Raw genomic sequence first — 15,793 nt, forward strand, 5'->3', positions numbered from 1 at the left:
CCGCCCCCCCCCCCCGGGCTCGTTGCCCGGCAACCGCGCGCCCCCGCCGCCATTTCGTGAGGCGGCGGCGCGGGGACGCGCCCCGGGGGGGGGCCCTGAGGGTCCCGGGGGAGCTGGGGGGGTCCCGCAGGGTCCTGGGGGCGCTTTGTGCCCCCCCCCAGCATCCCCCTGCCCTGTGGGGCCGCCGGGATCCTCAGGACCTGGCACTGGGACCCCCCCCCCCCGGCCCCCGCCGCCCCCCCCCGGGGGCTGTGGGCGGGAGCTGCCACGCGCAGCCGCTGCCGGCCCCGCCCACCGACGCAGGCCCCGCCCTCGATCCGCTCAGACCCCGCCCACCCACTCAAACCACGCCCCATCGTCAAGCCCCGCCCGTCTCCTCAGGCCACGCCCCCAGCTCTGCTCAGACCACGCCCACCGCCGCATGACCAGCGCGCCGCGCGTGTCACGTGACCATTCAAGATGGCGGCGCTCGGTGTGGTGGTGCCGCTGCTGCTGGGGCTGGGCCTGGGCCTGGGCCTGGGCCTCGCGGCTCCGCCCGTGGTGCTGTGGCACGGCATGGGTGGGTGGGCACCGCACGGCTCCGGGACGGCTCCGGGACCGCACCGGGCCGAGCCGGGCCGTGACAGCGCCGTTCCCTTGCAGGTGACAGCTGCTGCAACCCCCGCAGCATGGGCTACATCCGCGGGCTGCTGCAGCGCCGCCTGCCCGGCACCTACGTGCTGTCCCTGCGCCTCGGAGCCTCGGCCCTGCAGGTAGCGGGGGGGGCTGGGGGTGGGCGCAGGCCGAGACCCGGCCCCGGGGGGTGCCGCAGGGGGGCCCCGGTAATTGTTGGTAATTGGGTACCCCCGGTAATTGGGTGTCTCGCGAGGGAACCGGCCGGACGGGTAGAAACCAACGGCACCGGGACAATCCCTGCAGGAAGGAGCTGGGGAAAACCAACCCCCGCCCCGAATCGGGTCAGTGTGCACAGCCCCTGCTGGGCGTCCTCATTAGCGCTGATTGGAACCGTCCCAGGCAGTGCCGGGCGTGGGGAACGCCCAGGTTAAAGCCTCGTCCCGGCACCCTGTGTGATTCCATGGGACACACTGCACAGCTCCAGTGTGACAGACGCAGGCTGCTGCTGCGCCTCTGTGTCTGTTCTGCGGAGCCTCACTAAGTTTCTTTACATGGTCTGTCAGAGTAAGGAGCAGTGTGTGTTATTCACTGGGACCTGGAAAGGGCAGGTGGGGGTTGGTCTGTACATAACGTGTGTAAAACACGATCTGAAGGAGCTGAAATTGGGAAGAAGTTTGGGGAAGTGTCCCTGCTCTGGAGGAGGCAGTTTTGCAGGCAGAGCAGGAAGAAAGCTGTGCTGATGAGAAGTCTCAGAGCCCGAATTTCCTTTCCATCATCTCGTGAAGGTGAAGGGCTCTTTCACAAGTGAAGCTTTTAGTGCTCAGTTTGCAGAAATGAAAATAACCTAAGCCATGGTAAAGGTACCAGCTGTGCTTCCTCATCTGGCTGCCAGGACGTGGAGAACAGCTTCTTCATGAACGCGAACGACCAAGTGAGGGAGGTGTGCGGGCAGCTCGCCGCGGACCCTCACCTGAAAGGAGGCTACAACGCCATCGGCTTCTCCCAGGGAGGGCAGTTCCTGTAAGCTGACGTTTCTGTTCTGCCTCCAGTGCTTTTTGGGGGGGGGTTCGGTTTTGATTTTAAATTCTCCTGAACTACTGAGCGGATATAGATGGACAAATCCCTTCCTAAAGGCAGGAGCCCTCTAAAGGAGGGGAGACTCCAGAAGGAGACTGCAGCAAGGCGTGATTCTCCAGGCAAACATGGCCGGGGTGCCTGAGCCCACGCTGAGCAGTGATCATGGCCGGGTGCTCGAGGCGCTGACTCGGCTCCTCCTTTCTCCGCAGGAGGGCGGTGGCCCAGAGGTGTCCTTCCCCTCCCATGCTCAATCTGATCTCCGTTGGGGGGCAGCACCAAGGTAGCGTCCTCTTACCCTGTCTGGTGGGGGGCTCTTGTTGGCAGCAGGAGCGAGGTGTTTGACCTCCTCCTGAGAAACAGCCGGAATCAGGCTGTCCCTTTGCTCTCCAAACACGGTGGCCGCCTTTGGCTCAGTTGTCATCTTCTGACTTGACTGGCACTGAGCAGGGAGGTTTGTAAGGAGATGGCTGCTCAGTAGGATTCCCACATGCTTTGGAAGCGCGTGGGGTTAGTTGTGCCTGGAGAAATGTCTGGGTACACAGCGAGGCCTCATGGTGCCCCTAAACCTGCTGGGTCTCGGGGTGTTCTAAAACTGGCACGTGCAAGGCTGAAGCCCCGGGGAAGGAGAGGTGCTCTTAGCAGTGGACAGAAGAGGCAGCGTGAGGCGTATTTAGGGAGTGTGCAGGTGAGGGTAGCTGGGGGTAGATCTCACGTGGTCTCCCCTGGGACGTTCCGTGGCTTGGGTCTCTTTCTCTGTAGTGTGGGGCGGGGGAGTTGTAGGGAACCATCCCCACACCCCCAGGGAAGGCGCGAGGCGAGCTGGAGAAACGTTCTGCCCCCCTGCATGCCCCCAGCCTCCAGAGCAGTAACCTCAGCCCAAGAACATCAGCCACTGCCTCTGCTCGTTAGTGCCCGGGGCAGGAGGGCTGTCTAACGAGATCGGGGGATTAACGGCCTCCTGATCCCCTGCTAATTCCTGCCACCCCTCCGTAAGAGGCCGGTTCTTTACCAGCCGGGGGGATTAAGGGATTGCAGCCCGGCTCAGCGGCTGTTACGTGATGTCCCCGTCCCCCAGGCGTGTTCGGCTTCCCGCGCTGCCCCGGGGAGAGCTCCCACATCTGCGACTGGATCCGGAAGACGCTGGATCTGGGCGCCTACACGCCGGCTGTGCAGGAGCAGTGAGTTCGCTCGCCGGGCTGCAGAGGCGTGAGAAGCTCCAGGTTCCTGGTCTGATCTCTGGTTTCTCTTCCCAGTTTGGTGCAGGCGGAGTACTGGCACGACCCTTTGAGGGAGGAGGACTACAGGAAGAGCAGCATCTTCTTGGCTGACATTAACCAGGAGAGGGTACGGAGCTGCCCCGTGCGTTAATCCCAGCAGGGCAGCAGCAGCAGCGAGCTCCTTGGTGTTCTCCACGGAGTTCAAAGGGAGCGTTTTCTGCCCTGCACCCCAGGAGCGTACACGGTGCGTGCCCTGGCAGGTTTGTGACAGAAACCAGAGCCAGAGCAGCTCCTGGCACTGCTCCCTGGGAGGACGCACCAAGTGCCCGGCCCACCCGGCACCTTTCCCGGGGCGACCCCTCGCCCTCCCCTGGCAGGCAGCAGAGCTCCGGCCCCTTCTTACAGCCTGGGGACGGGGCTGAACGCCACGAGCACGGCAAAGGCAGAGCACAGCACAGCACAGCGCATTCCTGCCTCCCAGGCTGGTGTGGGCCGGGGCTCCCTTCACTGCTGCAGCACAGTTGGAGCGGGCGGGTTCCCTGCTGCTGTCCCTCGTGGGGGCCGCTCAGCGACTCGGGCCCTTCTGTGCTGCTCTCACCCAGGGCGTCAATGAGACGTACAAGAAGAACCTGATGGCTCTGAAGAGGTTTGTGATGGTGAAATTTCTCAACGACACGATGGTCGACCCACCGATCTCTGAGGTGAGGCAGCAGGGCAGGGGCTGCTGTCAGGCGGGTTTTGGTTCTTGCTTGCTCAGCTCTGCTCTGCCCTTCGGTGGCAGAGCTCTGAGGGGCAGGCTGAGCGCAGAGGAAGCCAGGAAGTCCATTTTGCCTTCTGGGAGCCCGTTGGTGACTGTTCTCCTCTGTTTCTCCTGGCAGTGGTTTGGGTTTTACAAAAGCGGCCAAGCCAAGGAGACGATTCCGCTGAGGGAGACGCCGCTGTACACAGAGGTAGGTTCTGCTGCGACAGAGCTTTCTGCAGGTGCCACTCGATTCCCCAGGGCCTCCAGGAGCTCTGAACGCCCCAGTCCTGCTCCTCTCACATCTCCGCTGATCCTGGGGCACGGCCTCCCCTTGCCAGGAGCCGTTTCCCTCCAGGCCAGTCCCTGGTGGTGGTTTCACACCTGGCTCAAGCTCCCTTTCCACAGGTGTTTAATGGGCTTTGCTTCTTTTTCAAGCCTTGTTGTAAACCAGAAGTGACCTTTTCCCCTCTCTGAGGAGAAACTTTAAGCTCAGAGGTGGAAGCTGCTCCAGCCTGCCAGCCCCTCGTGCTGCAGCAGCCTGTGGCCAGCAGCGCTGCTCCCTGAGGGGCTCCCTGAGGGGCTCCCCAGCTGCTGCTGCAGCCCTCGGGATGCTCTCAGCCCCCTTCTCTTTTCAGGACCGCCTCGGGCTGCAGGAGATGGACAAAGCCGGGAAGCTGCTGTTCCTGGGGGTGGAGGGGGAGCACCTGCAGTTCTCGGAGCAGTGGTTCTGTGCCACCATCCTCCCCTTCCTCCAGTGAGCCTGGGGGGAGGCACCGCGGGGGAGCACCTTGGGGGGCTCCCCGTAGTTAACGTGCACGAGCACTGCTGGACAAGGCTGCAGGGAGATGGGGGAAGGGGCGGGGGGGTGGGGAAATGAATCTCAGGGCTGAGCCCTGCACTGCTGCTGAAGCACTCCGTGCCCCAACCAGAGCAGTGGTCGGGCTGGGCAGGTGGTGAGGGTGAGAGAACCGAGCTGCTTGAGAGGTTGAAGTCCCAGCTCCCGGCTCCTCTCCAGAAGCACTGTCAGTATTAACCAGGCACTAGTGCAGGAACGCAGCCCCTCCTGAGGGGAGAACCCCATAGACTTAGGTGGCCGTACACAGGGGAGAGATCAGTCAGGCTGGGGAAAGAGACCACGTTTAGGGGGTTCTGGGGAAAGGGGAGTTTTAAGTGGGTATTAACAGCTTGAACCGTTTTCAACTAATGGCTTCTTTTATGCACTTTTGTACAACAAATCAATAAAGACCTTTACATCTAACCACCTGACACAAGAGGTGCAGTGTGACAACTGCTGCCGTGAGTCAAGGAGAGCTGAGGAAAGGCCGGGACCCCCCGGGGCAACCCAGGCAGGGCCAGGCAGCAAGGGGCATCGCATCCCCCAAGTCCTCTTCTGCCTCCAAGAAGAGCAAGCAGGAGACACTGTAATGAGCAAGTTGGCATTAACTTTATTCTATCATCTGTATAATCTTAAGTACATAAGAAAGGTTTTTATTTTTCACAAGCCTCAGGAGAAGACGAGTACAAGTCACAGGACAGTCTTAAAATAAAAAATTGCATATTTTTTTGTAAGTTTTGTCCTAGAGAAAAAGAACATTGACACTTTACCAAGGAAATGCATTTACGATATGCTTATGCCACCCGAGGCATTGGAAAAATGAAGGTCAAAGCACGTGCAGCTCCCTTTGTGGGTCAGTACAGTACTGTGGGGTGGATCCATCACTCTGCTCCAGGGCCCTGGAACAGAGGCTGCGAGCTTCCACCAATGGAAAGAGCCAAGCAAGGGGGAAGGGGAGGCTGGGGGGAGGCAGGGGTGACTGATTGCAGAGGAGGAGGAGAGCGATGAACCAACGCGATCCAACCTGGGTAGGGGTAACACTGCACTACTGACCTGGAATGGAGGAGACCCTGCCCCTGCAGGAGGGGCCGGGTTCGGAACCGTCCTGGAACGCTGAACCTGAGTTCAGCTGCTCCCAGCAGGAAGCCCTGGGGTAAAGATTCCCTTGAGGGTGGAGGGCTCACGGGAAGAGGTGAGAGCTCAGCTCCAAGCTACCAGCCAGACTGCCGAGGGGGAAAACTGCAGCGGCTTCACCGCAGCCTTCCTGTGGCACTGGTGAATAAAAAGCCTCCTGTCATGGCACAGTCAGAAACGCACTGAGCTAGTAGGAATGATGAAAGGGAAGTCAAGGTAGAATGCTATGGCCCAAGTCCTCAGCCTTTGGTCCAACAAAGCCATTGCCATGTCCTGTAATGCCACTGATTAGTAGGTAGGGCTGGAAGCAGCAGCTTCCAGGAGCTTCAGACATTTGCAATGGCAACTGCGTACTTCTGGACCCCAACAGACAAGAGTATTTGTTAAAAAGGGGACAACACTCCTCTCTCACGTGAACAGTTTGCTTAAAGGCAATACAAAAATTAAAACAAAACCCGAACAACACTCTGAAAGCCAACCGCCAGTACTGGCTGTGAAGTTCACCCAAAATCTGACATGATCAATTGGTGCAGTTAGATCAGACGAGGGGAGGGGGGAAATACACCTTCCTGCTAATAGATGTGGACAATAACTGACCCGCCACCTGTACCACATCCCAGCCAGAGGTATCTCAGTGACGGCAGGTAGCTGTGTCTCTCGGGTAGAAGAGAAGCAGTTTGAGAGCAGAAAGGTACAAGAAATCTAAGAGAATCATCTGAAAGCAGATTTGTCCCACAGCAGGGCCAGGGGAGGGCGTGAGCCTTGGAGCTGTTCTGCTTAGCCACCAATTTCCGTCACAGTGGTAACCAGCTTCTGACCGTTCCACAGCGTCTTGAACTGTTCTGGGACAGGGAATTCAGTCTGGAGGGTGAAAACAGAAATCTGTGGTCACACATCTCCTTTGGGACCGAAACTAGCAGCTGGTCCCACTGCTTTAGGCACTTGTCTATGTCTATGCCACGTCCCCTCCTGCACCAAACGCTTCCTGTTCTGCCCCCCAGGGATCTTGAGGCAGAGGAAACCCTCACCAAACAGCAGGAGTCCCAGCGTACAGACAAACAGCTTGGTTTGCTATTTTAGCCTCCCATCACCATCCACAACCCCCCAAGGCTAGAACTGTACCTCCAGACCTCACTGCAGCTGCTATTCCCCGCGGGTCTCAAAGCATCACGCCTTCCGCCTCCTCTAGCAGACCCCCATCCCCAGCGAGTGCACAAATAACACTTACAAAGTCACCGCCCTCCGTGGGAATAAGGACGTTCATCTCCGATGACTTGGCACTGACGATTTCGCAGTCTAGGGAGTTCTTGCTCAGGTACACGTGGCAGCCGTCGGTTTTGTTGATGGAGATTGTTGGCACTTTACCCATTACCTAGCGGCGAACAAAGCAGCAGTGAGAGGAGCATCAGCAGGAAGTGGGCAGCCACATTTTTCTTTTTGCAGCGGTTTTCAAGGCAAGAGGTCTGACTCCAGTTCCCCACCAGCGTCACACTGAGCTCAAGTACCCACACTTCTGGCAGTAACCCAGGGTTATTTCTCGTTCTGGTCTTTCAAGAACAAAACCAAAGGAAAGGCTGGGCAAGCTGCCCATCCCAAATCAGATACCAAAACTGGAATCAGAACACGTTCGTTCTCCTGCTCGCCTCCTACTTTGGCAGCCAGATCCTGCTGCCTGCCTCACAGAGACGGATCTTTTATTTAGATCCCTGAAGCAGCTCATTGAGACAAATCTCAGCCCCTTTCCCGAGGGCTGGGCAGGCTCAGCTGCAGAGCAGTAGAACAGAAGGCGTTTCATGAGCCTTCTCCACAGGTGCAAATTCCTGTTCTGGAAATTCAGCTATTGAGAGCAGCAGATGCTACCGGAGCCCTGCTGTGCAGTGCAGCATCACTCCCCGGGCAGAGAGCAGGACGCAGACGCTCACCTGAACTTTAACGTCCCTGCTGTTTATGATCTCTACGATGCCCACCACGTCATCGAACACCAGACCCAGCTTCTTGCAGTTATCTGCAAAGACAAGACAGAGCAGCTCACAAAAAGGTTGGGGAGATTCAGCCTTCTGCAAACAGACCAGCACGGAGCAGCAGTTTTCAGGGTAGCTCTGCTTACCAAGGGTGATGGAGTTGATCTTGCCTTTGATTTGGAGTGTACTATTTGTGCACTTGAAGACGTAAGCTACTTGCTTCAGTTCTGTATCGCTGATTACCAGGTTAGCGGCATTCTCATGGTTTTCCTGAAAAGGAGAGGAAAACGTGCTTTATTTTTAGAAGAGACCAATTCATCCATAAGCACAGCAGGGTAGTGGAGCCCTTTTAAAAAGGAATTCATTACATGCAACAGCGGGCTGATGAATCTTACACAAAAGGTCTTCAGGAGCCCCCTTCCCTGCTGTAAGCTCCCATCCCTCCCACCCACACATACTGATGCCAGGCACTCACCACTCTCCACTTTTTGCCCTCTAATTCTAGCAATGCAGGTTGCTTCGGAGAGGTTTTTTGGGAAGGATTAGCACTACAGGCTGGTTTGGGAGCAGTGAAAGGTTTGGGTCCACTTCTTATGGGACCTCCTTGGTTCTTCAGTGCTGGATTCTTGTGGGTCTTCATGTCATCTGAAACATGTCTTAAGCCTGCAAAAGAAATCAAGCCTGAGCTCCAGCTCTCCACTGGTAGCGCAGTTTCCCAAACACCAGAGATCAGTAAGCAGCATGATGACGTTTTTCAGAACACAGATATATTCTTGAGTCTGGGCCTAAGCTGAGCCCAGCCACGAGTGACAAGTGAAAGAGGAAGCCAGAAACCCTGAAGCACGTTGATGAGGACGTTGTGTGGGACCAGAAGGCCCCCTGCTGTTCCACTCTGCAGCTGGAAGAAGCCTTGAGCCAAGCAGCTCACCTGTGCCACATCTGTCCTGATGCCAGCCAGGCAGCACACCAAGGGGAGGTTTGTGCAGATGTGAGGTGTGAAACCGCACCTTTGGTACTGGACAGGACAGGTACGCAACTGGAGAGCCCCCCCACCCCACCCTCCATCCCAAATAGCAATTAATCTCTTGCTCCCCTTGACAGACGAGGCTGAGAACAACTCAGCCGGGCTCCCTTTGTCCTTGCGAGTTGCCTCAGGGCCGCTCCTGGCTCCCAGCCTCCCGCTCAGAGCAGATGGCCTTTTGTTTTGAGCCTCCCTCCCAGAAGCAGGTGTGTTCAGGGCCAGCAGCAAAACAGGGATCCGAAAGGCCAGCCTGGTGGGACCCACAGCACAGCAGCGTCCTGCTGGTGGCCGCCCTGCCCTGCCCTGCGCCACTCACCAGCCGTGATGCCTTCCCCCTGGTTGATCTGGGCGAAGAGCGCCGAGCGGGAGGCAGAGTCGTCGGTGCTGGAGCCCGTGGGGGCAGGAGCAGGAGGGGGAGGAGGGCCCGGGGGGGGCGGCGCAGCCCCTGCGGGGGGAGCGGATGGCGCTTTAGCCCCTTCTGTTGCTACAGGACCCTGAAAGAGGCCAGCAAGAGGAAAGGCCGTTGCACAAGCTCCACGTCTGCTGCAATAACCACGCAACACCCGCCCGGGGAGCCCCGCAGACGCAGGCAGCACTTACTGTTTTGCTCCAGGTCAGCCCCGTGGTGTGATACTCTTTGATGTAGGCCTGCAGCTCTGTCCAGATACTCAGGTAAGCTTTCACCCAGTCCACTTGCTTTTTATCTCTAGGATGCAAGGAGATCGTGAGGAGGCAGCAGGCGCGTTTACCATCAGAACCCACAGGCTATACAGAGATCTTTACATCCCTCCCTCTCAGGCTGCAGGCAGGACTCAGCTGGACTGGCACAGAAATCTCACACCTGAGCACCGAGTTCCAGCTTCGGGATTAATCTTGCACCTGCAGGCAGGAGGCCAGAGGCCTGGCTCTGCACTGTGGCCTATTTTAATTGAGGGCTGTGGTAATCCTAACGAGACTGCCCCGAGCTCACTGCCCTGGGGAGCAGCTCAGCCACCAGCCGATGCTGAGGCAAGAAGAGCAGTACAGCTGCTGCTGAGATTTCAGCTGCAACGTGAACGCAAGGAATCTTGGCCCTAAGGATCAGGAGAGAACAGCTGAAGGAGGCTTTATAAACACACCCTGCCCGTAAAGCAAGAGGAATGGATTGAAGCCCGAGGCAGCTGTGGTTAGGTACTGCGGTGAACCCCGTACAGCCCGTAGCTGTTTCAGTGACGTCTGGAAGAGAAAAGGAGAACTTACACATCCTTGTACTCCTTAAGGATCCGGTTGGTGTAAAACATGGCAGCATCAGTCATTTCTTTTACATAAGGACCAGGCTTCGGAGCCTAAAGAAGAACGAAGACGTTGGCACGAAGCAGCTGAGGGGGCTGGCTCAGCAGGGAGCCACTCTTCCCACCCGCCCCAGGAGAGCAGCTCCCAGTGCAGCCCTTACCATGGCCACCCAGCCCAGCGCTGGGATGCTCTCGCTGACTGCCGACAAGTGGTTGAACAGTTTGCTACCACGGTTCTTCTCCCTGAAATTCTGCACCGCCTGGATTTGCTCTGAAATCGGCTTCAGAAGTGCCGAGAACACATTCTGCACAAGAGGGACAACAATTAAGAACATCAGTGCTGCTCTGGAGCAGTTCCACGTGTTCACAGGCGGCCTGGCTGGGCTGCTGGTCATTCAGAGGAAGACTCCAACTGGGCCACGGTGCTGCCACGGCTCCTGCCCAGGCCTGGCCCTCCCCTGAGCCCAGCGTGGTCCCAGGACCCAGCCCCTCCAGGGCTGAAGTCACAGCTCCCAGCTGGGTTGGCACCATGGGAGAACGCCAAGAACTGTGACTCATGTGCGATCCAAGAAACACTGACAAAGCTCGTTAGTAACAAGGACAGAAATAGCATTTGCCTTCCCTGTATTCTTTTCTTCTAAGACAGTTTGTCAAATTTTCCCTCTCCTTCCTAAGCCCTTAGAGCAGGGGGTGCTCTGCAGGCAGTTTGAGACCTGCAGCCTGCATTAGTCAGAGTCACAGGAGATTCTCCACAAACCTCTCAGGCCAGACTTCAGGATCCAAATTACTTCTCAAGTCGATCCAAGCCTTTAATATTTGAACGGTAAGAATTGTTTACATGCTGTTCACTCAGAATGATGAATGCGAGTGCTCAGAAGTCTTTTGAGGGCAAACAGCTACACGTTTCCAGAGCTGCCTTTTAGGCGACTTCTCTTTCCTTTAAGATCAGGAAGTGTCCTTGCGGTGGCAGCAGTGAGGGCCAAATTTGGGCAAAACTTGCTTTGCGAGCTTTGACTTCCTCTTTGCTATCTGTCGTGCTGCTCAGATGAAAACAGAGAGGTCCCAAGGACCGCTGGCCAGGCTATACTTTGAGCAGCTTGAACTAGCTCCAGCCCAGCACCACTACCAAGTGATCAAGAAGCCATGAGTGAGCCAGGCAATGACTGCAAAGAAAAGCGAGGTGGGATCCTGCTGCTCATGGAGAAACAATTCCCAGCAGGGAAAAGCCAACGCACGCAGAATCAGAGGCTCGGTCACACATCCTGCTGAGGTGGCAGCCTAGGGCAGTGTTAAATTATTTGCTGAGGACAAACCAACCCTAGAAGCCTGGCTGTCATCCAGACACCGTTCGAGAGAGACAGGAGCCTGTTCTGCATCAGGAGCTTCACACCTGAAGGTCTGTGAGTGCCACAGAACGAGCAGCACCTCTCAGACCCCACTGGCTCCTGGCTGCTCTGCATCCTGGGGAGCAGAGATTGCCCGGTGCCAGGTGGAACCTGAGAGGGACGGAAGCTGCGAGGTGATGTTCCCAAACTGCTCTGACAGACACAGCCTCGTGCTTTAATGGCTGGGAAATGCCAGTTCTGCAGCTCTCAGCAGCAGCCTCTGGAATCCTGCCCAGCACTGGGCGAGCACCCACAGCAGTTCACACCTTCAGCAAGTGCCGCATGGATCCAGGCATCTCCGAGCCTCTGGTTCCTCTTAGAGCAACCAGAATGCCCCAGATCACCCTCAAACTGCAGCCACCCCCCACCCTCAGCTAGGGGCACCCAAGTTTCCTGAGGAGATTTCCCACTTACCTCTGCTGGCTGCTGGTGCTGCGATGCCGTCACCAGCACAGACCTCTCGTTCATCAAGCCTGCGTGAACCATCTCAGCCTGAGAACAAAGAAACGTGACAGAGCTTCCCTCGTACCCAGCCTAACACCAGCAGTCACTCGAGCTCCTGCTGCCCCTCGCTCCTCGCCTACAGGGAAGCGGCTGTGCCGATCCCAGACACTGGGCACGCTGGGCAGGTGAGGTTAGCAGCCAGCAGTGCAGAGCTGCCACCATTAACCCCACACACATCACGGTGCTGGGCCAGATCGTTCTCCTGGCCTCTGGATTTCTGGTAGTGAAGGCACGTGTGATGTGTCTGTCTGACAGCAGCACGTCCTGGAGGCACCTCTCAGGGAGCACTAAGGGGAATCCAGCAGCGGTGGCTGGGCAGTGTGCAGGCTGCCTACAAGCACACACCAAGGCCTGCAAGGAGAGGGCCGGGTGCCCAACTCCCTAGGGTCTGAGGGGGGTGATTCACGGCACGCACAGGTGGCAAACTGCTGAGGTTATCTGGGCACCTCTCCGAATCCTTACGGGTTACTGGCATCCCTCAACACAGCGCTAAAGGAACGCAGGCACGGACAGCAAACACGGCCCCGAGGGGCAAGCAGCAGCTGCTCAGAGTGGAGGGAGAAGAGAGCGATTCCTTACGTGCTTCTGCACATCCCCACCAACTTCTTTGCTGATCTTCATGTACTCAGCCACCGGGCCGGCCAGAAGGGCATCGAACGCCTGCACGTACTGAGCCACGCCTGCGGGGAAGGACACAGAGCACGGGTATCACCGTGTGGGTATCACCACAGCCTGGGGAGGGGGCAGCAGGCCCCACAGCACGCAGTGAGCGCAGCAGGGGAAGCGCTGCACCCGCAGGAAGTTCTCCTCTCAGGCAGCAGCCGCAGCCCCGCTGCACTCACGCGCTCCCCCTGCGCACGGCCGGCCCCGCGGTGCCTTACCCTGGGAGGAGCCGTCTCCACACATGCCGGGGCCTTGGCACACCGTCTCCAGGCGCTGCACGGCCTTCTCCAGCCGCTCCACCAGCCTCTCCATGCCTGCTCTGTCCACGACCTGCAGGCACACAACGTGTTCGCATCTTCCAGCAGCAGGAGAGCCGCGTGCCCGGTGTTTGTCGGCTGCCTGCTACCAGCCCTGCCAGCCCCAGAAGGGATCCCACCCGGCCCCGAGCCCCGGTGACGCAGCCGGGCGTTGGCAGGGCTGTTTGGCCGTGAGCAGCCACGCACGAGGCCGTTTGGTATCGCCGCAGGCGCTCCTTAAAGGCCACATCCTCCCCGTCCCACTGCTCCTTACCCTTATAAGGCTGCGGGAGCTCCGAGCTGACAGCGCAGGGAAACAAAGGTCTGCGCCCAGCCTCCCGCGGCTGCTTACTGGGCAAAGCCCCGGTTGTGAGCGCCCAGCAAATCACACAGCAGCGCTCCGCTGGGAGGAGCCCGGGGCTCTGCAGGGCCGAGGTGCTTTCATTCTGCAAAGGAGCCCGCGGGGACCTCCCGGAGCCCCGAACGCCTCCCCGGGGTGTTTGTAGCCCCAGCACCACTCGGCACAGAGCGCTGGCACGCACCGAGCCGGGCTGCCCCTGCTCGGCCTCCCCGCCACCAGCCGGGGGATCCAAACCACACAGGAAAGCTGCTTCGGCACAAGGAGCTGAGAGCAGCAACCCCTCACGAGCTGTGCCCATGGCTCTCGCTGCTGCTTGGCTTCTCCTCCCAAGCCCCCTCAGCCCAGCCCGGTGTTAGGCACGAGCGGCACCAAAGGAGCCGTTCTCAGCCCTGCCCGCCCACGGCAGTGGTGAGGCCCCGGGGGGGAGGCTCTGTGGGGAAGGCTCCGCTTCCCTGCCCTGCTCTGTGCAGGACCAGGCAGCGGCAGCTTCCAGGAGCTGCGAGCTCGGAGGGGCCGGACCTCGTGGGCGGCCGCCCGTGCGATGAGCAGCAATGAAAGCCTTTTTTTGGCTCCGCACAGTGTAGAAACCCCGACCGCAGGATCGTCAGCACTCTGCTGCAGCCGGGGACGCATCCGGAGCAGAGCCCACGTCCACAACGGGAGCGCAGCCAAGAGCAGGGCTCTGCCCCCCCCCCCCACACGCTAAAAGCAGCATTTTGTCCCCAAAGAGCCGCCCACTGGGGAAGGTCCAGCGTGCCCCCGGAGCACAGCAGGGCACAGGGCGCTCCCCGGGGCCATGGGGAAGGCCAGCAGGGCGCAGGGAGCTGCTTTCTGCTCTGATGATCCCCACCGGGCTCTAATCTAATCAGCCCCGGTGCTGGTCACGAGCTGCATGCGGTGGCCGGGTTACAGCGAGCACAGCGCCCAGCGCAGGGCAGCTCCCCGGGCTGGGAGAGGGGCTGCCGTGACACAGGGCTCGCCGGGAGAGCAGCCCCGGGCCCGGCCGTGCCGCGGGATCGGTGCCTTCAGAAGAGGAAGCGCTCCTGCAGCCCCCGGCTCCTTCCCCCACCCCCCACGCGTCCTTCCTGGGCCCCTGGGGCTTCCCCTGGCGGAAGCCGCGAGCCCAGGGCTGGGTGTGAGCCTGCTGCCGCCGGGGGATTCGTCTCTGGTTAACGGGCAGCACCGGGACGAGGCGCCAGGAGAGTCACCGGGGAAACGGGCACCGGGGGCAGGGCAGTGCCGGGCCCCGCAGCTGACACCAGCCCCGCTCCCCCCCGCCTCGCCCTCCCCGCGCTCTTTGCCCCGCTCCCAGCTGCGGACCCCGCCCGGGCGGAGCAGGAAGGGGCCGGGGCCGGGCCGGAGCCCCGCTGACGCCGCCAACCGGGGCCTGCGACCCGGGACCGGCACCGAGCGGGGAAAAAAATCCCAGCACGGGCACCGGGCGGCCCCAAGGCCGGGCGGTCCGCAGGGGGGACCCGCACCGAGCGGAGAGAAGGCACCGCCGGGAACCGCACGGGCGGCCCCGGGAAGCTGCCGCCCCGCAGGAGGGGGGGGATCCCGGGAGGGGCTCCCGGAGGCCGGCCGCGGAGCGGGGGAGCGGTGACCCCCGGGAACGGGGCCCGTTAAATGCCCCCGGTGCAGCTCCGAGGCCGAGCTGCCCCCGGGGCTGCTGCCGCCGCCCGCACCGACCCCGTCGGGCCCCGGGGCCGCCCCCCCGCTCCCCGCGGAGGCGCTGCCGGGGGCGAGGCGGGGCCCGGCCGCCGCCCCCAGGCCCAGGAGGGGCTCGGCGCCCCCCCGGACACGGCCCCAGCCCCGGTACGGCCCCGGGGATCCGCCCACGCTCCGTGCCCGCCGCCGGGGCCTGCCCGGAGCCCTCCCCCCGCCCCCCCCCGCTCACCTCCCGCCGCTGCCGCTCCGCTGCCGCCGCCGCCCAGCACCCTCCTCGCCCGCCGCTTCCGGCCCCCGCCCCGCGCGCCGGAAGTGCGCACGGCCCGGCGCGGCGCGAGCGGAGGGGCGGGGCCTCGGCGGTCCGCGCCTCGCCATTGGCGGCTGGGGGCGAGGGGCGGGACAGGGGCGGGGATTCGGTTTGGGGGCGGGGCCTAGGTTTTGGGGCGTGGTTTAATTTTGGGGGCGGGGCCTCGCGGCGGCGGCAGGGCCGGGCCCGGCCCGCGGGGGGAGCTCGCGGCCGCCTCCCCCCAGCCCGGCCCCGGCCCCGGGGGCGCTGCCCGGGGGTGACCGCGGCCGGGGGGGACAGGGGCACGGCGACCCCGGGAGGCCGCACCGGCACCGCCCGCACCCCGTCCCCGCGTCCCCCCGTCCCCCCCGCCGCCTGCGGGCTCCGTATCCCCGCCCAGCCCCCGCCGTGTGCCCGGTTCCGTGCCCGCAGCCCGGGCCGAGCCCCACGGGGGTCCCCGCGCCGCCCACCCGGGGGTCGGAGGGGCTTACAGCCAGCCCGGAGGCCCCGGGGGAGGCACGGGGCGCACGGCACAACCCTGGCAGACCCCCCCGGGCCCCCCGGTGCTGCGGGGAGCGGCTCCGTCCCGTGCCCAGCCCCGGTTTCTCTGCACCCACTGCCCGTGCCCGGGGGTTTCTTCGTGCCTGGAGCGGCAGCCCCCGGTAATCACAGCCCCCGGTAATCACACAGCCCTCCGTGATCACACAGCCCCCGGTGATCACGGCTGCAAGACGTGGGCTTCGCCTCGGGGCTGGAC

General features: G+C 61.2%; 2 protein-coding genes across 2 annotated transcripts; one reads left to right on the top strand and one right to left on the bottom strand.

The window, feature by feature from the left end:
* The first annotated feature begins 443 nt into the window (after positions 1 to 443).
* Positions 444 to 4,498, top strand: PPT1 (palmitoyl-protein thioesterase 1). Its single transcript, XM_084300844.1, has 9 exons — positions 444 to 559; positions 643 to 752; positions 1,508 to 1,635; positions 1,902 to 1,972; positions 2,768 to 2,870; positions 2,946 to 3,036; positions 3,512 to 3,610; positions 3,788 to 3,859; positions 4,287 to 4,498. The coding sequence occupies exons 1-9, from the start codon at positions 460 to 462 to the stop codon at positions 4,407 to 4,409; spliced, it is 897 nt and encodes a 298-aa protein (XP_084156970.1). The 5' UTR covers positions 444 to 459; the 3' UTR covers positions 4,410 to 4,498.
* Positions 4,499 to 5,076: 578 nt separating this feature from the next.
* Positions 5,077 to 15,048, bottom strand: CAP1 (cyclase associated actin cytoskeleton regulatory protein 1). The gene is made up of 13 exons (XM_084300843.1): positions 14,980 to 15,048; positions 12,644 to 12,755; positions 12,342 to 12,442; positions 11,673 to 11,750; positions 10,035 to 10,178; positions 9,842 to 9,927; positions 9,203 to 9,308; positions 8,919 to 9,096; positions 8,057 to 8,244; positions 7,728 to 7,851; positions 7,543 to 7,625; positions 6,849 to 6,992; positions 5,077 to 6,481 (listed from the first exon to the last, which is right to left on the bottom strand). Exons 2-13 carry the CDS (start codon positions 12,735 to 12,737, stop codon positions 6,398 to 6,400), a joined length of 1,410 nt encoding a protein of 469 aa, XP_084156969.1. The 5' UTR covers positions 12,738 to 12,755; positions 14,980 to 15,048; the 3' UTR covers positions 5,077 to 6,397.
* Between the last annotated feature and the right edge of the window lie 745 nt (positions 15,049 to 15,793).

This window comes from Netta rufina, assembly GCF_964035555.1.
Source record: "Netta rufina genome assembly, chromosome: 23".
Taxonomy (NCBI): domain Eukaryota; kingdom Metazoa; phylum Chordata; class Aves; order Anseriformes; family Anatidae; genus Netta; species Netta rufina.

Bases quoted from the DNA above. Each gene is read 5' to 3' on its own strand.
- PPT1 (XM_084300844.1), top strand. From the start codon at position 460: ATGGCGGCGCTCGGTGTGGTGGTGCCGCTGCTGCTGGGGCTGGGCCTG. The intron at 1,973-2,767 runs GTAGCGTCCTCT...CCCGTCCCCCAG, and splicing joins CGTTGGGGGGCAGCACCAAG to GCGTGTTCGGCTTCCCGCGC. The intron at 3,037-3,511 runs GTACGGAGCTGC...GCTCTCACCCAG, and splicing joins CTGACATTAACCAGGAGAGG to GGCGTCAATGAGACGTACAA.
- CAP1 (XM_084300843.1), bottom strand. From the start codon at position 12,737: ATGGAGAGGCTGGTGGAGCGGCTGGAGAAGGCCGTGCAGCGCCTGGAG. The intron at 12,443-12,643 runs GTAAGGCACCGC...CCTTCCCCGCAG, and splicing joins TGGAGACGGCTCCTCCCAGG to GCGTGGCTCAGTACGTGCAG. The intron at 9,309-9,841 runs GTAAGTTCTCCT...CTTGCATCCTAG, and splicing joins CTTAAGGAGTACAAGGATGT to AGATAAAAAGCAAGTGGACT.